Below are 23,303 nucleotides of genomic sequence, written 5' to 3' on the forward strand. Positions count from 1 at the left end.
ATCTGCAAATATTTTAAGGGCTTGGCAACTTATATAAGTTACGAAATTTATGAAAAAAATCCCAGCACTTTGTCTTTCCCTTCGGTGATGCTCATAAACCCTTAGAAGCCACAAATGATTCAAATTACTGACTTATAAAAATTTAAATCCATCCATTACAAAAATGAAAACTCACATTTATGGCTCTTCTAAAACCTTTTCTTGTCTCTCTCTTTTTTATAGACAGAACTCTGACTACTGTAGAAAAAAAGGTCATGATTCATGATCCAAAGCAGAATAATGGAGATGAATTAAACAAGGCAAAACAGGTGGAAACTGAACGAAGTTATTTGCCAAGACTGCAAAATGGAATGCGGCTCTGCCCTTTCTCAGGATGGCTCAGACGTCACAAACAGGGTGATCTGTGGTACAGAGTATATTATGGGGAGACGGTGACTTCTTTGTTTTTCTGTGGTTCAGTGCTATTGTGTGCAAATGAAAATAGTTCTCAGCCTGATCATCTCAGCAGTCAGCACACTGACAGAACCGAGTTCTGGAAGGGCAGCAGTTTCTGGTGCTTTGTGTATGTGCACATCCATGCAGGTGGGAGAAGGTACCAGCGCACCTGTCCCTTGCTTCTAATGCTAGGCATTGTGGTGAATATTCATGAATCATTCATGAACCAGAATGTGTTTTGATCTATGACAAAAGAGTGTCTTTCCAGGAAAACTGTGGTAAGCATAGTGTGAGTATGTTGCATGTCCATGTTAGAAAACAAACTCCAGTCATCAGCTAATACAAATGATTTCCCCAGAGCAGTGTTTGTTTAAAGCTTCTGTCGAACAGTTTGGCTTTTCTGCAGGGTTCTGTGATTTCCCACTCTTTGTTAACTCCCTCATTGTTACCATATAACTCAGGAACAGGCCTCAGGATGAGGGAAGCAGAAAACCTGAGTTAATCTTTTTTCTTGCACTTGCACTTCTGAGGAGTCCTGGGAAGTGGAGGGATTTCTTTTGTGAGGATTTTTACTAGGATGAGGAATGAGCATTCCCTAACTGCATTGTATATTAATTAACATGCTTATTGGCATGTTGTTTACTCTCACTTTATATGAGGGTGTAATGAGCCCATGCCTCTGGTCCATAACCATCTGATATAAGGAAAAATTGTGACAAAAATAGGTTTCCATAAATGTTTGTGGTGCTTCTGGAGATGGAGCGTAAACATATTCATTCAGTAGAGTTATGTGAAATGGGAGGTTACCTGGACCACCACTGGGAAATGATCTAGAACCCCACTGTTCTATCTAAAGAACCTGTTTTCCTGTTCTCTGTATCTTACATCAAATGTGTTCCTGGGTAATTCTGTCCTGTTGCCCCTCCCCCTTCTCCGATAAAAATAGTAACATTATGGGCAGGTAAGGGAACAGAAATGGTCCTTTTAGGGGACAGTAGCATTTTTTTTTTAAATTAGTACCAAGTCTAAACTAAGGACACAGAAAGACTGTAGATCAGGAAGTACCTCTAACCCTTAGTAGAAAATGAGTGCAAACCGTCACTGAATAAAAGAGAACTGGAAGAGAATATTATTTACTACAGTGAAAGCAGCTGTCCTCTCAGAGGATAAAGCAGAATTCCGCCAAGGATTTTGGACTTCTTGCAACTGTCATTGACATTGCTTCTTACCAGGTATGGGGAAGGGCTGCCTGCAAGGGGAGCCTGACACTGTCCTTTCAGACAAAGCTTGTACAAATTCCCATACTGCAGACTTGCTAATGTGACCATATAAACTTATATTTACAATTTAAATGGTTAATTATGGTCAGATACATGTTGTTACATTTAAAAATGTTTTATTACATTACATCAAATAAAGGTTATTTGTAGCTGTAATAAAGCAACTTAAGTAATTGTTTTTAATGAAAAGTCTGATGTCGTGTGTTGTGATAGGAAAGATGGCAGAAGATGCTAAAATTCTAATAGCTGACAGTGTTGTGCTAACTTCAGTGTGCGGATTCAATCCTATAATAACATAATTTTAAAGTAATGACTTTATTTCTTGATTTGATTGATGGACATTTATTGGGCTCCCACATTGAGCACCGTAGGTATTGAAGGAATGTAGACATGTCTGACACAGTCTTTACTTGTGAGCATTTACCCAGGTAGAACACAGACATACCCCACAGTGTCACAATATAGAATAGTAAGTACTGTGTTTATTTAGGTTTTCAAAGATGTTTGTGTAATTTTCTATTAAGAATTTGATTATTCAAGTTGGCTTTTATCCTGCCTGACTTGCCCATGTTTTGAACTGTGGCCGCAGGGAGGAATGGACTTCATGAGTACACTGCACTTCAAGTACATGAAAGTGTGCTCAAAGAAATGGTAGCATTTGAAAGGAAATGAAAAAAATTCCCAATAATGAATACATATAACATAATTTGTGCTAAAGGTATAGCTTTCATTTTAACTAAGAGTTGAGAAAAATCATTGATGTAAACTTATAAATTTTTGTGATTTTAAAAATGAACATTATGACTAATCTCTCTTCTCATTCTGGGGTATCAGCTGTTGTCTTCTGGCAAGGCTAAGTTTTGGAAAGCCATACTTAGGAAGTGAAGTACTTAGGTAAATGAATCCCCGTTGCCTTAGTGCTTAGTTTTATTTTGTAAATATTAAACAGGTGGCACTCATACAGTTCCTGAATTTTATGGAAATTGTTTCACAAGTCTTCAAACATGTACCATGGTGTTTGAGATGCTTATGTATGTTCTAGACTTGGTGATTATATTTTTCATTCAGTCTCACTAGGTTCATTGATTGCAGAAATAAGATTGACAGTAGGAATTTAAAATGCAGTCTATTTTTCAAATAGTTTATGCTAATATAATTGAATTTCCATCTGGAGGTGGTGGGACTTTTCCTTTCTGTATTTCAATTATCAACTGAAGCCTCAATTTAATGGATATAAAATATATAAACCTTAACTTATTTCAAAGAGTCTGTATTCCTTCAGATCTCAGAACCTTCACACAAACTTTCCCCCTCTGTCTGAGATAATCTTCTTGCTCTCAGTTATTTTTTGATATATGCCTTTATCATTGCTCAGTGATTCTTTAATGGCAGAGACTTAATCCTTTTCCTGATCAATATGTTCTTTTATGTAGCATTAATTATTGGAATATCTATATCTATACATATATATATATATATATATGTATATACATATTGTAGACTTGCAATAACTATTTCTTAATGGTACTGTTTTTAATTTTCATATGAGGAACTGAGGCTAAATGGCATGACCAGTGAGTGGCAGAGGAACTGGAATTAAGCTCTTCCACACACACCATTAGTCTGGTCTTCTATATGGTGCTGCTTCTTTTGCATGAGTTCTCGTATCAAGAGAACGACATTTTCTTAATTTTCTGCACTAGTGGAGCAGAGCTGGGTACGTGCTATGGCCCGTATGTTGAAAAGTATTTATCTACAGTTAGCCAGATGGTCCTCAACAGCAGACAGAGAAGCCATTTGGAAACTTTCAGAGGGTCATCACATTCTGAAAACATTCAGAGCAATGCAGATAGGGATGCTGTTATTTACTCAAAGCTTACAGTGAGGAACACCATGTGAGATATTATGCATAAACATGCAAACTTTGAGAACCAGGTGATATAGTTCCCAGGCACAGATTTAATTGGATGGCTTTTTAAACTCATATTGTGTACACATTCTCTGGAGAATAAAAACAGCCTTCTAACATAAAAATGTTGCTTTATAGTTCCCTGCTAGCTTAAATAAAAAATTTAAAAATATTTGCTCAGGTGGTATAGGTTAGAAAAGAAAGATGTGATCAACAAAGTGTAAAAACCAAATGTTCTATGGCTAGTGTGAAATAGAGAAGTTGACCAGTAGAAGTAGCTTTGAAGATAGCAGTTCAGTTGAGATGTAGGCATTTTAAAGAAAGGTAAGATGAAATAATTATACTTGTGCTGGTAGAGGGGAGAAGTGGTAATCCAAAGCATCAGATGGTAAGAAATATCTGGAGTTTGTCTTTGATGTGTATTATGTAATATTTTTGGTGGCAAATTATCTTTCTTAATTACAATTCTATTGAGCTATTATCAAAATGTTCTATATTTTTTAAACCCACACAGTCTAACAGCAGGAGAGTTGGTTCAGAGCTACAATGATAGGCAGCAGAAAGTCAGCTGAAGATACAAAATCTTTCATTGATAATTCATAATTTCAGTAATACACTTAGAGGAAAATGAGGTAAGACTACACCCACAGAGAATCATGGCACTAGAGAATCTCATGGATGATCTATTTCAGTCTTCTATCACCTTGTAGAGGCAACAAAATTTTCAGCAACATCTGTGTTTTATCTAAATTTCTTTAAGGAGAATAGTATATAGCAGTGCTTTACAAATTATCTTTGATGAATTGTTATTTTAAAAATCTGTTACATACCTGTTCATTTGAAAAATATGAGCAAAACATATTCTAAGAAAAATATACAAAACATGTAGTATAGAGGACTGATGTTTTTCTTATTAGCATCAATATAAATATGATCAGAACAGACATGACATGGAGGGAAAAAAATCATGAAAATTGACCATTGTTCACTGAAAGAGAGCAGCTGCTGAACTAGGAAAACGTAGTGGTCCCTCTGTGATGAAATCACTGCAGCATACTCATTCCCTGTACAGGCAGGATATCAAGTTTGCAAGGCTCTTCTGTAGCATGCTGTGATGAGGGGGCCCTAACAAGAAGTACAAGGACTGCTAAGGAGCAGCTTGTCCCCGACATGAGCCCCGGAGCAGAATGATACAGAGGAGCTTCATGTTTCAGTCCACGCTCTGAAATAGCCATGAATCAGCTTCTAAATTACTGCAAAAAATTCCCCCAGGTTTTTTCTCTTAAAAGACCTATAGTTAGAATTCCCAATGCTGTTCTAAAAGTACTGAAAGGTATTTGTACTAGTCAATTTTCCAATCATTGAGACACAATACCCAACACCACAAAGAAAAGGGCTAAATTTAGCTTACGGATTTGGGGGATTCAGTCCATTTATCAGCTGGCTCCAGGGCAGAAACATGGTGGAAGGATGTAACAGAACAAAGATGCTAATAATGGGCGGGGAGCAGAGTAAGGGAACAGAAGCAGAGAGGAAGGGCTGATGGGCCAGAGACGGACCCTAAGGCCACATCTCCAAGTGTGCTCCCCCAATCACCTGGGTGGATCTCAAAGCAAGTCAAGTTGCCACTCCATCTTAACCACCATAATATTTAATTTAGGGTAAATATGTTAACTGTGTTGTTCCCAAGCAAAGAGATTCCTAAATTTTAACAGTGTCACCGACAAATTTTGAAGGCCACAGATAATGTTATTAGAAAGGTTTCTATGGAGTGATCACAATATTTATATCTGAAAAATATTGTTTATAAAGCAAAATCTGAGTAAGATGTGTAGATTCTTGGACTCCATTTTAAGGCATTCTGATATGTTATAGTCTGGGGTAGGGCGCAGAATGGAGAAGCCATTTAACCAACCTCCCCTGTGATTCCTATGCTGCTGATCTGGATTCCAAATGTTGAGAATTTCTGGGTTTTTTTCATTTTAAAAAGATTAAGATAAAAGAGGACATAACAAAAAAGATCAGAACAGAACAATTTAAGCAACATACTGTTTCACCATAAGACAACCTGACATAACAGTAGCTACCATAGTTTCTCTTTCCTTGAAAGTTGAGTATACCCTCATACGCTATAGTATCAAACACAACAAAGTAGTATAAAACCATTCAAGAGAATGAAAGTATTACAGGGTATTCAGAACCAACTAACAGAAAACAAACAATGGTTACTTTATTATCTCCTTGTCCATAAAAAAAATTTGTTTATATTATCACACATAATAAAATCCAATAAGATACAACATGATAGAACCAATGGAGACAGAAGAACAAAAGCATGGTAAGACTTTAAAACAAGATGATATTAAATCAGCACTGGATATTATAATGTCTTGTTTTCTTCAAAATAGCTGTTCATATCATCACAGACAATAAAATCAAGCAACCCAGAATAAAACCATTCCAACCAATGAGTGAAAACATTATAAGGCTTCAAAGCAATATAATGGGGAATCATGATTACCATATACTTTTATGTATTCTTACCATTTCTTCCACTAGGGAGACTATATGGTATTTATACATGTGAGTTTGATTTTTTTCACTTATGAGTATGGTCTCAAGCTGCATCCATTTATTTATAAATATCAGAATGTGATCATTCTTTATAGCTGAGTAGTACTCCATTGTATAAAAATACCATAACTTTTTTATCCATTCCTCAGTTGATGGACACTTAGGTTGTTTCCAAGATCTGGCTATTACAAATTGTGTTGTTACAAACATGGGTGCACATATATCACTGTGGTATGATGTTTTCAGTTCTTCTGGGAATATGCCTAGAAGTGGAATAGCTGGATCAAATGTAACTTCCAATCCCAGCTTTTTGAGAAATCTCCACACTGACCTCCACAATGGTTGCACCAATCTATACTCCCACCATCAGTGCAGGAGAATTCCTTTTTCCCCACAGCCTCTGCAGCATTTGTTGTTGGTAGATTTATTGAACCTGGCCATTCTTTCTGGAGTGAGACGGAATCTCAGTGTGGTTTTAATCTGCATTTCTCTAATGAGTAATGATGATGAACATTTTTTCATGTATTTATTTGCCATTTGCATTTCTTCATCTGAGAACTGTGTATTCATCTCAGATGTCCATTTTTGGCTTGGATCTTTGAATTTTGGGGGTCTGATTTTTTTAATTCTTTATATGTTTTAGACAGAAATCCATTGTCTGAGGGGCAGTTCACTAAGACTTTTTCCCAGTTTGTGGGTTTTATTTTCACTATGCTGGCGATTTCTTTTGACATGAAGAAACTTTTAATAAGAGGTGATCCCAGTTATTGATTCTGGGAAGTATTTCCCGTGTGGTTTGATTCCTGTTCATGAATTCTCTACCTACTCCTATGTCTTCGAGGTTTTTATCCAATTTTTCTTGCAACACATTTAATGTTTCGTTTTAATATTCAAATCTTTGATCCATTTAGATTTTAGTTAGTACATGGTGATAGGCATGAGTCTATTTTTAGTTTTTGGCATATGAAGGGCCAGTTTTTCTAGCACCATTTGTTAAAGAGACTCGTTCTTCAAGTGAACATGTTTGGCCCCTTTATCAAAGATAAGGTGGTTGAATGTGTTTGTAGATGTGGTTGTATCTTCTAATGTATTCCATTGATCTTCAGATCTGTTTTTACTCCAGTACCATGTTGATTTTACTACAGTTGCTTTGTAGTATAACTTCAAGTCAAGGCTTGTGATACCTTCTGCCTTGCCTTTGCTGCTTAGAATTGTCTTTGCTATTATAGGTCTTTTCTTGTTCCAGATGTATTTTAGAGGTATGTTGATGGTATTTTTTATTGCGATTGCATTGAATCTGTATAACAGTTTTGGGAGAATGGGCATTTTCACAATATTTATTTTTCCTATCCATGAGCAAGGGATGTCTTTCCATTTTCTGAGATCCTCTTTGATTTCTTCTTCAGAATATTATAATTTACCCTGTATAGATCTTTCACTTCTTTTGTGAGAGTAATTCCTAAGTATTTCATTTTTTTGAATGCTAGTGTGAAGGGTGTGGCTTCTCTTATTTCTCTCTCCATGACTTTGTTCTTAATGTATAGAAATGCTATTGACTTTTGAGTATTGATTATGTATACAGCTATATTGCTGAATTTATTTATTATATCTAAGAGTCTTTCAATGGAGTTTTGGGGATCTTCTATGTAGAGCATCATGTCATCTGCAAATAGTGACAATTTAATTTCTTCTTTTCCTGTCTTTACCCCAATTATTTCTCTCTCTTGTATAATTTCTCTGGCTAGTATTTCCAGTACTATATTGAATAGAAATGGTGATAAGAGACATCCTGTATCTTGTGCCTGATTTTAAGGTAAAGGCCTTCAGTTTTTGGTTATTTCATATGATGCTGGCTGTTGGTTTGTCATAGATGGCCTTTATCATACTGAGGTAAAGACCATCTATTCCAATTTTCTGTAAGGTTCTTATCATGAATGAATGCTGAACCTTCTCAAAAGCTTTCTCTGCATCTATAGACATGATCATGTGATTCTTACTTTTGGCTTTATTGATATGATGGATTACATTTATTGATTTACGTATGTTGAACCATCCCTGCATGCCTGGGATGAATCCCACTTGATCAAGGTGAATAATCTTCTTGATGATTTGCTGCATCCTATTTGCCAATATTTTATTGAGGATTTTTGCATCTGTGTTCATTAGGGAGATTGGCCTGTAGTTCTCTTTTTTAGTTGAGTCTTTCTCCAGTTTTGGTACTAGAGTAATATTTGCTTCCAGGGATGACCTAGAAAGGATTGCTTCCCTTTCAATTTCATTGAAGAGTTTGAGGAGTGTCGGCATTAAGTCTTCTTTGCGTTTCTTGTAGAATTCTGCAGTGAATCTGTCTGGGCCTGGGCTCTTTGTAGGTAAGGACTTAATTACATTTTCAATTTCATTAATAGAGATTGGATTATTCAGCAGTTTTACATCCTCTTGATCTAGCTTTGGTACTTCATGTTTCTAGGAATCTTTCTATGTCTTCTGTGTTATCAAACATTTGAGAGTAGAGGTTTTCGAAATAGGTGTTGATGATCTTCTGTATTTCTAGAGTCCGTAGTGATTTTGCCTTTTTTATCCATATTGCATGAATTTGAGTTTTTCTCCCCTTTTAAAAATAAAGTTGGCTAGGGTCTTATGAATTTTATTTATTCTTTCAAAGAACCAACTCTTTGATTCATTGATTCTTTGGATTGTTTTCTTAGTCTCTATTGCATTAATTTCTGCTCTGAGTTTTATGATTTCTTCCTTTCTTTTGGCTTTGGGCTTGCCTTGCTCTTCTTTTTCTAGCTGTTTGAGGTGTAGCATCAGGTTATGTATTTGTATTCATTCTGTTTTCCTGATGTGGGAACTCAGTGCAATAAATTTTCCTCTGAGGACTGCTTTCATTGCATCCCACAGATTCCGGTAAATTGTATTTGTATTTTTGTTTGCTTGTAGGTATTGTTTAATTTGTTCTTTAATTTCCCCTGTGATCCAGTGATTGCTCAAGAGTGTGTTATTCAATTTCCATGTGTTTGTGGGATTTTTGCAGTATCTTTTATCATTAATTTCTAATTTCATGGCGCTATGAACAGATATCATGCATGGGATAATTTCAACAGATTTGCATTTATTTAAACGTGTTCTGTGAGCTAATATATTGTCTGTTTTAGAGAATGACCCATGTACTGCTGAGAAGAATTTGTATTCTGATGTTGTTGGACGAAACACTCTGTATATGTCTGTCAAGTCCATTTGTTCATTGGTGTGATTCAGTTCTTTTATTTCTTTTGTTATTTCAGTTTCTGTTATTTCTTTTGCTGATTTTGTGTCTGGTTGATCTGTCCCTTGGTGTCAATGGTATGTTAAGGTCTCCTGTTATAATTGTGTTATTGCTTATTTGATTTTTCATTTCTATTAATACTTGCTTTGTATAACTGAGTGCTCTGGAATTTGGTGCATATATAGTTAAGATTGTTATCTCTTCCTCTTTAAGTTTTCCCCTAACCAGTATGTAATGACCTTATTTATCTCTTCTGATCATTCTTTGTTTGAAGTTCACATTGTCTGCAAGCAGAATAGCTAACCCTGCTGTTTTTTTAGGTTCTTGTTGCATGAAGTATTGTTTTCCATCCTTTGACTTTCAGTCTGTGAGTTTCCTTTTGGTTAGATGGGTTTCTTATAGACAACACATGGTTGGATGTTGTTTCTTAATCCATTCTGCCAGTCTGTTTCTTTTAATTGGTGAATTGAGACCATTTACATTAATGGTTATAACTGTTATATATTGGTTTGTTGACATGTTATCTTTCTGCTGTTGCATCTTTATCTTTCCATTCTCTCTGTTTAATTGTCTGCTTTGCTTCGGGTTTTTTCTAAATGTATCTAAACTGTCTTTCTGTATTCTTTGCAGGGTTGGCTTGGTGATCATGAAGTTCTTCAGCTGTTCTTTGTCATGGAAGTATGTTGTTTCTCTATCCATTTTCAAGGACAGTTTTGTAGGGTACATCAGTCTAGGTTGGAAATCATTTTCCTTTAGGATCTGAAATACTTCAATCCATACTCTTCTTAACTTCACTGTTTGTGCTGAGAAGTCTTCTGTGATTCTGATAGGTTTTCCTTTATAGGTGATCTGTCTTGTCTCTCTAGCAGCTTTTAATATTCTATTCTCATGTTGGATTTCTGGGATGGTGATTATATATTTGGTGTAGTTTCATTTTGGTTGTGGCTATTTGGAATTCTATATGCTTCACTGATCCTAATGTCAGTTTCCATTCTCATGTTTGGGAAATTTTCAGCTATTACTTCTCTAACTATCCTCTTGACATCCTTTATGTTCTCCCCTCCTTTTTCGTTTATACCTATGAATCTTACGTTGTTTTTCTTTGCATCATCTTGCAGATGTTGAATGTTTATTTCCTGATTCCTTGTTATTTTTAAAAGATCTTTTCTGTCCTGTTCACTAGTTGCAATTTTGTCTTTGAGGTCTGAAATTCTGTCTTCACTTTTGTTGAGGTGGTTTTTACAACTTTCAATGGAGTTTTTGATTTCCTGTATATCTCTTTGACTCTGCTTCATGTATTCTGTTTGTTTCTTATATTGCTCATCCAAGGATTCTATCTTTTGGCTTTGTTCCTCTAATTGTTTGACTGTGTCTTATTTAGATGTGTTCAGTATCTCTTTAATTACTTTATCATTTCCTGTTTTACCTGGGAGATTATTTCTAGTTTGAATCCTTTTAAAGCTTCTTGGAGTTTCTTTTTTATTTCAGTTGCTATTATTTCAGGTATTTCATGTGTATGGTATGTATTTTCTTCTGTGTACATAGCTCCTAATCTTTCTTGGGATGGGTTGGGGGTTTGAGATTGCATTTCGGTCTTTTATTTTGTCATTTTCCTATATTTCCCTGTTTCAAGTGTTGTTCCAAGGCTTCCCCTGGGCCTGTTGGAAATCGTCTTCTATGCCCTCAGCCCCTGGGACTCTGGCTGCCCAATTTCCTGGCTTTAGAGATTGTCACTGAGGATGGCTGAGGCAGGCTGAAAATCTACAGATCCAGAGCTAATCAAGTGTGGCAGGAATCTGGAAGGTTCCTCTGGCTGTCTAGTTCCCTGGATTGAAAGAGGGTCACTGGGGGTGGCTCAGGCAGGCCCAAGACCCGCGGAGTCAGTCAAGTGTGGCAGGAAGCTGGAAGGTTCCTTGACTACTGGGAATGATTATCTTAAACTCCCAGGGCTTGGGATGGTGCGCAGACACTCACCTCTGGCTGCCCAGTTCCCCAGATTGAGACAGGGTCACTGGGTGTAGCCCAGGCAGGCTGAAAACATATGGAGCCAGAGCTGGTCCAGTGTAGCAGGAAGTTTGCTATCTTGCTATCTTCCTCTATGAACATTCTGCCAATATATTTGAATAATCAAATGATGGGAATATTGTTATATGAAGTTTTAGGATCTATATATGTTCATGATGCAGACACTTGAGAGCTAGTATTTCTTGTATCTTTTTAAGTTAGAGCCTCTGAGTAAAGTTACTCCTCTGCTGGCCATGGACCAAGAAATGCAGATCTAATACAACTTCTCAGCCTTGTACCCAGTGAAGAATCTGCCTTTGTTCTCAAGGATTTCTCTCCGCCATTTTCCAAAAAGCCACAGCTGTCCATCAAGGCCACCGAAGACATCTACTGAGAATTTCTGTTTCTAAACATGCTGTCAAACCAAATTACCTAACCAATTCAGTATGCTGTTAATGTTGAAATACATAGTCACATGGAATGATTTATAGATCCTTTATATATGATTATTGACTCTGGTCACATAGAAAAATGGATACACCTTGAGATCATAATGTTAAGTGAAATAAATCAGACACACAAGATTAAATATTGCATGGTTTCTCTTATATGAGAAACCCAAACTATAAATAAGGAGTAAAATAAAAGATAGATAATAGGAAGTCGGAAAATAGAGCTTTCTCATAGGGGAAAGGGATCATGAGATGAATGGGAGGTGAGGAGATAGAAAAAGGATTTAAGGTCTGCTGTGTACGTATACCGACTCCCCACAAAGAATGTCATCGTTATGCACAATAAACATTTGTAAACAAAAAATACATACTGTTGCTACCAAAAGTCCAGGGAGCTTGTGGAAGAATATAATCCACAGATCATTTTAGATTGTTTCTTACTATGATACTTAGGTATAGAAGACTACGTAAACACTTCTCCTTGAATGCAGAACAACTGCTGAAACAGTTTAATCAAGTCTTATTTCCCTATAATGATTTGTACAGAGTTGGCTATGGTCTGTCTTGCTTTCTTCAATTGGCTCTGAGCAATGCAAGTAAGGCTCGCTGAAGTTCTGATATTTACTATCTGGAATCATTCTGACAGTCTCCTATTTCCTTGCACAGTGCTCTCTGTAAAAGTTAAGCTCAGGGGGGTTGCAGAGCCAGTCATCTCCAGGAATGTCAACTGGGTATGCGCCTGGAAATAAAGAGGCTATGACTCCCTAGGGCACAGAAGTTTACCTATCAGAAACTGAAGCACCAGCCTCCAAATACAGTTGAATTGCTACCTTAATTAAACAATGCAGTGATCCTTCTGCATGTCATTCACCCTGCATTTCTCCTTATCTGGCTAGCCAGCTCAAGTTACTTGCATAGTTCCTGTCATCCATGCTGCCACTCATTCTTGAGTCACCCCCTTCTAGACAAGATCATAAATTCTGGAAGAGCCTTGGATCAAGACCTTTGTCAGCATGTCCTCACTTGGATCAGGTTTAAGAAACCTTGGCTGCCCTTAATTTTGAACATGTCTTGATGTCTTTACCCTTGCTGTGGATTGCATTGGAGATAGATTGGAATTAACTTCCCAGGATTCCAATAATGTCTCAATGAGATTACAAATGTAACTTTTGGATTGTGAGGAGGACTGAAAAAGGGATTACAATACTTGGGTGTACGATACTTAAAGCATGTTAAGATGCTTAACTTCTTCAATTTTTGTTTTTGCTGTTTACATGTTTACAATAAATGTAAATTTCTTTCTGACTTGATCTTGAGGCTTTTCTTTTGAAAGTGACTATAAGCCAAGATAGCCACTCTTTAAGATCCACCAGCAGGGTAAAGTTAGGTTCAGGTGAGACATACGAAGAAATTCTTGCTCATAGGTCCTAGAGAGGTTAGGGTTGTTCAAGAAGCTGATGTTAATTCTGAAGGAAACAGAGAGAACTCGACCAGTGGGTAGCAAGCTAGAGGGGAGCCTTTATTAAGGTCCCTGGGAATTATCTGTTAGATTTGCAGAGGGGTCATGAATTGGTTAAGGAACTCATGGAAAGGTGGAAACTTACTTACATGACTCTGGTGTTGACTTTTATACTTTATATGGTCAGAAGCTATGGGATATATTGGATTTTGGGTCTGTAAGAGGTGGAGTAGTGAGCTAATAGTATACACACGCAACAAAAAAACCCCAAAGAACCCCAAAACAACAAACATACAACCTAAAAAAACTGTGTAGTAAAGTTCTAACTAGATAAAGATGATGAGGAACATTTTGAGTTTTAGATAACTTATGTCACTCCTTAAAGTGGATGTCAAGGCAACAACTATATCAAAGAAAATTATGACAAGTGCAGAACTGACAAATTCCCACATTATTGAGTGACTCCTAACTGATTAATACTGGCACTAGCGCTAGGTCAGTTGAAAACAATGCATCACATTTTGGTTCCCATAGCAAAAGAGCTAGCTGGTCAACTGTTGTTAAAATGAAAATTACATCTAGGCAAAATATGTGTTAAATATAAGTCATGGAGTGTGAGGGTTGAGTAAGGTACACTCTTTGACCATTACATGTATATCTATGTGAATTTTCTTCTAGTCAGATTTTATATGTAATGATCACAATCATTACGGAGAATTTGTACCTGTACATGACATAACTTGTTGTGTGTGTGTGTGTGTGTGTGTGTGTGTGTGTGTGTGTTTCCCATTTCCCTACTTCTCCTTCAACTCTTCTTCTCATCCCCATTATGTGGACTTTTAGGGCAGTGTGATACATGGAAACCCCCCCCCCCGCCCATTGCTGAGTGTTTGCTATGTGTCGTTGTTCTGATACTATTGATTCTAAAACATTTTGTGTTATCTTTTAGGGGTGAGAGTATTGAAATTAGGTAGCCCAATGAGATTAAGTTCTAAGTGGAAAAATTAAGCCCTCAGCTGATGTATACTTTTCATTACATCCTCTCTATCGTGTTTAACGAGTCTGTTTTATCCTCATTAAAACTGATCTGTTCTGTGTTCCCTTCTCTCATCTTTTGTTGTTTCTTAAACATCATCTAGTTAATCACCCATTTAATCAAATACACTAATTCAGGGACAATATCTTCTTCTTTCAAGGCCCATAGTCCACCACTGTCTGAGACTGAAAGAATGTTGGTGGACATTTCAGACAGTGTGGAGATAGCAAGTCAGATTGTACCATGAATGCTTCCTGAATTCTGTAAGCCTTACAGTTGCTTAATTACTTATCAACTTCCCAGGGGTCCCTGGAGCTGGTATCTAAGCGAATCTACATGACTTGGGCCAGATCTTTTTCCTGCCAACACTAGAGCAGAAAACTGAAGGAATTCCCTAGCTCTTTAAAGCAAAAATAAACGAGGATAATTAGGTAACAGCTAAGATTTTTCGGGGAGATTTTGCCAGGTGCCCCCATCCCTGGTCTTTGTGCAGATCTGCTTCTGTGAAACAGCTCTGGCTGTTCTCCCAGCCCAAGAGGAGCTCCAGTGATAAATTTAAAAAGAATGTTTAGAGTCATCTCATTATTCCATCTACTCCCTTGTCAATGGTTTTGTTTGAAATGTTAGACTATATTTTAGAAGTGGAGATTAAAAATTAACATTAAAATGAAGCTATTTCTAGGTGTGTGACACAAAACATTGCTTTTTCTCTTTGCTCTTGAGAATTTAATTGCAGCAAGCTTTTACACTGGCTTTTAACTAATGTGCAGAAAAGATTTATTTAATGAAAACAATTAATAAAAAATTTGGCCTAATTCCCATTTGTCTATTTGGTTCATTCCCCAGACTTTTGATGAAAACCATTAAAAATTATTGCAAAGTGAATACCAGTGGGGCCTACAGTCTTGGCACAACATTGTCTAGTGAAGACTGTGATAAAATGTTTATATTTCCATTTCACCACAGCAAATATATATAGAAAAGGATATTAACAAACAGGAACACAGTAACCTTCATTCAGGCATGTTTCTGTTTGGGAACAAGTGTTGGGCAAAAATTTGCCACCTTCGCTCAAGAAAATGGCTGCGGCCATCTCCACAGAGCAGAATAAGGGAAGGAATTAAATCCTTGAACTGAGGTATCAATATGTTTAATTTATGTACCATTGGTGAAGACAGTTGAGGGAAAGATGTATGTTTTCTTTAAAAGGGATCATAATCAGAAGTTTAGAAAAATTTTATTAGGTAAATTTTAACTTTTGTTTATTAATTTATTAGGTAAATTTTAACTTCTTTAAATTTGATATTTCAAACATGAAAAAGAATAAAACAACAAAAACATTCATCTGTTAACTTTTTAAAAATTTCTTTTAAGTCTTTTTTTAATAAAACAAATGTAAATGTACAATTGAGGACCTTTTTTGCAGGGGGGGTGGGGAATCCTTTGGCACTAGGCAAGTTCCCTAAGCTCTCTGTTTTTGGGTTTTGGTTGTTTCAGCTGAAACATGGAGATAAAACTGTCCAGCACCTCACAGGTTGTTGAGAAGATTAAATGAATAAAAATGTAAACAGCTGAGAGCAGTGCCTGATGTAAGCATGTTTTGTTGACATCTGGGGACCACTGTCTGTGTCCTCGGTCTCAGCTTCTTCTTCCCCCAGAAGCAGGCACTATTGTGTATCATTCTAATCAATGCCTCTATGCTTTTAACATACAATACTGGTGTCTTTAAAAATGACATACCTGTAAATTTTACACATACTGTCATAGTATGTTTGTTCTTCTGCAGTTTTTCTCAGTGCTAGGTTTTTAATATCTCTGAATGTTGGGAAGCTGAGATCAAATTCAACCCATTAATTCCATCATAATATTTGATTGATTTTATTACAATTCCGTTTTCCCTCTCATAAATGCTTACTTCCAGTGTTTTAGCATTATAAAAATACTGTTATGAAGGTTTATGTGTATACATTCTGCATGCATTAGTGAGAACTGCCTTCATGGTCAAAGTGCTTTCCATTTGGATTATATCATTGTACCTCTAAACCAAGGTTCCCATAAGAGTTGAAGAAATTGAGATCTTATTTCATAATGAACAACCCATTTGCCTGTTTAAAGGAGACTTGTTGGGAAGTTCTGCCTTAGGGAAGTCTTCAGGTTGGAGTGTGTGTGCCTCAGCATCACTCCCCAGCCTGTAGTCACGTGTGTGCATGTGTACACTAACCTACCTATGGCCATGCTCACATGCTTACTACCTGCTGATAGAAGGACTCTATCAACACAATCCATTTCCAGACCCTGATACTGATTTGTCTGAGAGCTACATGTAAGTTCCTACTTCTTTATTCACTGTCATCTTTTCCTATGCTTATATTTAAAAAATATTTGTTGTTTATGCAAATTTGATTATAACTGGGGTTTTGTGTGTGTATGTGTGTGTGAGACAGACAGAGAGAGAGAGAGAGAGAGAGAGAGAGAGAGAGAGAGAGAGAGAGAGAAAGAAAATTTGCTAAATTAGGCAGTCCTGGTAGAGTTTGAGATGGTATTTTGACATACAAATAATCTTAATTCAGTTATATTTTAGAGTTGGATGACAAGACACTTGTTTAATGATCTCTCCTGTTTTATCTCCTGATTGTCAAAAAACTCATTGATTCTGAGGGTGAATCTCGTGAGAGCAAAACAGGTAAGAAATATAGAAGGCACTGGTATCTTTATTTCACTTAGTGAATCCATGACAACACTCTGGTCTTTTCACCATCCTGAGAATATTCAGAAGTTGTAAAAACCACACTGGAAAGATGAGTCTATTGAGAAACACCCTCTGAATTTTTCATTCTAACGAAGTACTGTAGGGAACATGTTTTTCTATCTTGGTTTATCCATATTTATAGATTTAAGAGAGGAGCATATGAAAACATCTATATTTATTTACCATAGATCAACATTATACCTTTTGGTAAAATAAATGCATGTTGTAAATAATAGTTTTTATATTTTCTTGAACAATTATTTAAACTTATAGAAGAAACATTTCTACTACCTCTTCAAAAGATTATTGAATACCATAAATCCATGTACACTTTTTATTTGAACTCACTTGCTACTCATGGTTACTCATCAACCTACTCTTAGCTCATTTTTTCATTTTTATCATTTGCTTACTTAGATTTATGTAATTTAACGGGGGCTTTACTGTAAAAATGACACTTCAGTGTTAATATACTATTAGTAAGGTTTGCATTACTAATGGCCTCTTTTATTTTGCTGTTAATTTACAGTGAATTTTGTTTCATTTTAGCAGTAATAATTTTTGGATACATAAGCTAAGTAAAATAACTATAATGACCTATTAATTTCATTAAGAGATTAATGTTTGAAAAGAATTTTACTTATATCTAATTTTATTTATATCTAATAACTATAAAATTCATAGTACATTTAGCTCTTGATCTATAATTGTTTAGTAGTGACTAGTTTAACAGAAATTAGTAATATTTTGATTACTACTAAAGTAACAGTTTTTAAATAAAGAGAAAATTTTAATCCTCATAATTTTCAAGTCATAAGACAGTAAAACTTTTCTATTTTTAATATACATATTCCCTAACAGAAATATGATAGAATGGTCAATAAAAAACATTCAGACATAAAACATATTACACTAAGATAAACTTCAGTGGTAAATAATAATGAAAATGAAAGTTAAAAAGGAGACGAGGTAGAATTTCAAAGTGTTAAAGAATTGTTCATATATTTTGAAAACTAGATGTTAATGGTTAGTTAACACCATTTTTGAATACCTTTAAAAGAAGACATCACAATTTTACTTTTAAAATGTATAGTCAGTTCTCTATATCCATAGGTTCTGTATCATGGATTCAGCCAAACCTGTATCAAAAATATTTGCGAAAGAATCACACCAGTAGTGAACATGTACAAATACTTTTTGTTGTCATTATTCCCTAAACAATATACCATGTGAACTACTTACATAGCATTTGCATGGTATTGATATTTTGTGTAATATAGACTTGATTTAAATATTTAGAAGTATATTATAAATTATATGCAAATACTATGCCATTTATGTAGGAGCCTTAAGCATCTGCAAACTTTGCTAACCCTGGATATTCCTGGATCTAGTCCCCTGAGGATTGCAGAGAAATGACTGTATTTATAACAATTCAAAATTACATCTTTTCCAAGTATTTAAATTTATGGTTAAACATATATATATAATATATATATATATATATTATATATATATATATTTAAAAATTCACGAGTGGTTGCAAGTGGTTTCCAAAATTATTTTACGGAGTACATGTGCAAAAATTTAGATTCTCACCAGTTCCATAGTATGCCCAAAATGAAATTACTATGTGGGAGGATGTGTGTATTTAACTTGAGTTTGCCAAATTCTAAATGGTTACCTCATTTCACACTCCAACAGCAGGCTATGCAAGTTCTTTATTTGCACATTTTCTCAAACATTTTGTATTGTCTATTTTTGCATTTTTAGTTATCAGAAGGGTGTAAAATGATATCACTTTGTGGTTTTAAGTTTGCACTTCCTTGTTACTAGGAAGGTTGAATGTTTCACATGTTTTTTAGCCACTTGAATTCTCTCTTTTGTGAGCTGACTGTTCATATCTGTCCATTTTTCGGTTGATTTGTTTGTAATAAAAGGGAGCTAGTTTTATAGCACATTGACTTTTGCAGCGTATTGTGAGGAAACACATTTATGTTTCTTTTAATTCTCAACCTAATCCTTAGCCAAAAATATTTTCCTTAACAAAACATTCTTATTTTTTATTACTTTCCAGAAATTTTCTCCTATCAAAATTCACTGCTGATTTTCCTTTCCATGAAGGCTTCTGACCATCTGGACACTTCTGACTCACTATATGATGAGAACTGTAAGATTTTTCCATAGCTAGCTATAGATAATTTGATACAAATGAATGAACAAGGTAATGAAAGCTTTACTAAACACCCAAGGTCATGTTGATGATTTAATAAGATTTGATTTCTTTAGAATCAAATTGTTTAGAAAGAGGTTTCCTCTGTAGGTTTTCAGGGATTGTTTGAAATACTGCTAACCCCTAACTCATGAATGAATTGAACAGGGCAGTGTTATAAATTGAGCCATTGAAATACAACTGGCTATGGAATGGGCTGAATGAATGGAGGATACCACAAGTGGCTCTAATTTTTCTCCCTCCATTTTTTTCCTTCTGATCATCAGATCTCATTTCCTGCCCTGGATACCAGCCTTGGTGAAGCACAAAAATTTCGAGTAACTTCTAGATAAAATTTCCTTTCAGTGATTAAGATTCAGTGTAAAGAAACAAGGTGATCAAATGAAAACTTCATTGTCAAAGCCAGTTCAAATTCCCTCCCTGATTGCTACTGAGTTTTACCCTGTAAAGCAGAGCTATTGTGTGAGAAAGAGAAAGGGGTCTCTTCTTTCATACACTCCTCCCTTTCTCTTTTTCTAATTGGAAAAGAGGGAAGATTAGAGGAAAAGGAAAGAAGACACAAGAAAAAAGGATTTAGAAAAAAAACCCTTTCATTTTGTGCTTCCCTGATATAGCAGGGTTTGAGTGCTTGGTGCTTTGTACATAAATCTGTCCTGACGTGGGCTCTATCCTTGTAAGAATAACTTCTCCCAAGACCCTCTTACTTCAGTCCCAAGGGTCACTCCACAGACTTTTGATATATTCCTTTGGCTCTGGCAGGCAATCCTGACAGGTAACATTCCAAGGCCATCTCTACCCTTGCTATTTGTGGGGCGTCTATTTTTCCCAAGGGCAGTTTCACGTATATCTGCAGTGTCAGAGAGCAGGAGCATGGCTCCTCACGGGCACTCATATTTTTCCTCCTCACATTGCCTTGGACGGTGGTTCCAGCTGGTCTTCACCAAAGCTCCTCAAATTGTGCTTCAGGGATCAGCAACATCATGTGGAGCTTGGTTAGAAATGCAGAAACTCAAGCTTCACTCCTGACCAACAAAATGAGAATCAGCTTTTTACCATGATCCTCAACTGATTCATTTGCAGGTTGAAGTTTGAGAAGCCCTGACCTAAAGGTAGGCTTCAATTTCCATATTTAGGTTGATCCATAAACTCCAGGGTAATTATGTAAGCCTCTCTTAGATTCTCTCACCAGCCCTGTTTTGGGTCCACTTTTGAGTTTCTGTAGCTGACTGTCATCCAGCTGGGGCACTTTACTGCAAGAACCTGTGCTTTCTATGAATTTTTTTCTGGGAGCTTCTATCATTTGGTCTAGAAGGGGGAATACTTTCTGTTCTATCTCCATGGGTAGAATAGACAAAATTCAAAATCTTCTCTAGGTCCTTAAAGTCACTACCTGCCTGTCCTCTTAGTCAGCTCCCATCTTTTGCCTAGGAAGGCATGGGGTGGGCAGTAATGAGAGCTGGAGGATCAGGAACCACAGCTTGCCACAGCTTGAGGGAAGACGTCTGGTGGGACCCACATTCCTCTCTTCAGAATGTGGAGGCAATAGTAACCTGAGGATGTAGGGAGCCACTCAACCTGCTTCAAAGTCCCGGGGTACCTAAGGACACCTGAGGACATGATCCCACTTGTCTAGCACGAGTTCACAGTGGGACACAGTTATGTATCCATGACTTAGTATAGGTAAAAACCCATGCTCTGGCTATGGCACTATGTAAGAAAGTAAATACAAGATAATGGACAACCTGTGTAAGAATTATACAATAAAGTCACAAGTAGCTCTTGTACTCCTGTGCTCTGCTGTGCTCCACGTTGCCTGCTGTTACTGCTGATGTCTTGCATGTGAGTTCTTAAACCTGGGGACCTCACCGTGAAAATCTCCTGTGGGCCCCCTGAGCCAGCCAGCAGAGGATTTATTCTGAAATTCTGTAATAACTGGAAAAGTTTGTTTTTCCTGTTATAGTAAGAAGTATATTTTATGAGTGTAACATGAAATGTGATCTAATTTGGAAATTCTTTTCATGCCATAAGAATACTAAAGTTCATAGTAATAGATTCAAATATCACTTGCAGATTGTGCTTTTCAGACTAACTCTTCTAGTATCCAGAAATAAAGGAGCTTGGTAAAATCAAAATAGAAAATATCTCAGGAACATCTCGCAAAATAGAAAAATAAACAGAGACCAAAACTGTTTGTGTTTTGAGGAAAGTGCCTATAGGACACCCCGAGGTTCATTTCTGCTGAATTAAAGGTAGAGAAATGACATGGAAGTGGAGTCTCACAGGAGAGCTTCCCCTTGTAAGCTCAGACCTCAAAGAGTTGACATGGTGGGGGGAAAGGTCTATAACTAAACTGCAGTAAGTCTAGTTTTTTTTTTTTTTTTTTTCTTGTTTGTTTTTATTTCTGTACCTGGAATTGACTTCAGGTAACTCTTAGCCTCAACCATAATGTTGCCTTGAGTTGATGGAAAAGGAGAAATGGGAAAAGCTTTCCAGGGAATTTAGAGCTGTAGATTGTCCTAATGTACATTTGTAGTCTTAGTTCATGTCCTTGGCTTAAAGAACCTCATACATTTTTGTTTGGCTGAAGCCAGCACACTGTGCATTGATAATACTTCCCAAGGGCCTTGGAACTACCTTATGCAAATCCTCTTTGGAGAAAGTCATATTTTAATTCTAATCTTCAAAGGATTCCCATCCATGTTTTTTTTTCAAGGACAATGAACAAATATACACATAATAAAATAAAAATGAGAAAATAATTGGTGGTAAAAAATTAGTTATTAGGCTTTTAAAACTGATTGTAAAGTCAAAATAATGTAAACATACAATAGGCAAAACATACAAAGCTTTCAAACACCAATTAGTCATATAAAGCCAATGTTTTAAATATAAAAAATTTAATATTGCTTCTTAGGAATTTTTAATAATCTTGTGGTTAGAAGGTACTTTTGTGGATAGCACATGTTAGGACAGAGGGCAGACAATTTCATAACAAGTATTGGAGGTTTTGATTTGTTTTCTGTTGCTTTTATTACAGCAGACTTTTAAAAACTTCTTAGTGAAATATATTTTATATTCAATACTATGCATTCATCTAATGGAAAGCTGAGAGTTTTATATATGTATACCCATAAAATTGCTACTCCCTTCATTTCTGAAAATTTCTAGCACTTTAACAGATCATTCATCCAGCCACTCCATGACTCCCAAAGGTGACCAGTATTCTGACTACATCGCAATAGGTTACTTTTCCTTTTCTTTTAACAACACAAATGGAATCATACATGGATTTTTTATATATTTTTTAAAACTTAAAGTTGTGTTTATATATATAATATATATAAACACAATATATATATAAATTATATTATATATAATATAATATATATAATAATATATATAAATAATATATATAAATATATATAATATATATATAAATTATATTATATATAATATAATATAATTCATGTTGCTGTATGTAAGCACTGGCCTTTTGAACATTCCTTTGCACAGAAATTCATCCTTCTTTCTGTTGATGAATGACTGAGTTGTTTCCATTTGAGGACTGTTGTGGCTAATGCTCCTGTGACTGTTATTATATGTGTGTCTTTTTTTAAACCCAAGCAATTAGTCATGATGGGAATATATCTAGAATTGCAATTGTTGCATAGACATATGTATATTTAGCTTTAATAAATTCTATCAGATTTACTGATTTATATTCCCACCAATTTACATTCTCACATGTAGATGCCGAAAGAGTTTTCAGCATGATGGAAGAGATAATATAAAGTAAAAATAGCCTTTATTTCAAGAACATGGAGAGAAGTCCATGACCACCATGCCCTGGCTTTCTCTGGCTGGAATGTGGGGTATGGGATATACATATAACCTCTGATCGGGGGTG

At 35.9% G+C, this 23,303-nt stretch overlaps 1 protein-coding gene across 3 annotated transcripts in view; it reads left to right on the forward strand.

Moving 5' to 3' along the window:
- Htr7 (5-hydroxytryptamine receptor 7) overlaps window positions 1-13,229 on the forward strand; it is a 111,220-nt gene extending 97,991 nt beyond the window's left edge. Inside the window, exon 3 of one of the 3 annotated variants that reach the window (XM_063238607.1) lies at window positions 227-13,229. In XM_063238607.1, coding sequence (XP_063094677.1) covers window positions 227-677 — 451 coding nt within the window. In that variant the 3' untranslated portion in view covers window positions 678-13,229. 3 annotated transcript variants of the gene reach the window in all.
- Window positions 13,230-23,303: the final 10,074 nt, after the last annotated feature.

The sequence above is a fragment of the Cavia porcellus genome, unplaced genomic scaffold (assembly GCF_034190915.1).
Source record: "Cavia porcellus strain 051 isolate PalLab524CR breed Dunkin Hartley unplaced genomic scaffold, mCavPor4.1 scaffold_28, whole genome shotgun sequence".
NCBI classification, from domain to species: Eukaryota; Metazoa; Chordata; class Mammalia; order Rodentia; family Caviidae; genus Cavia; species Cavia porcellus.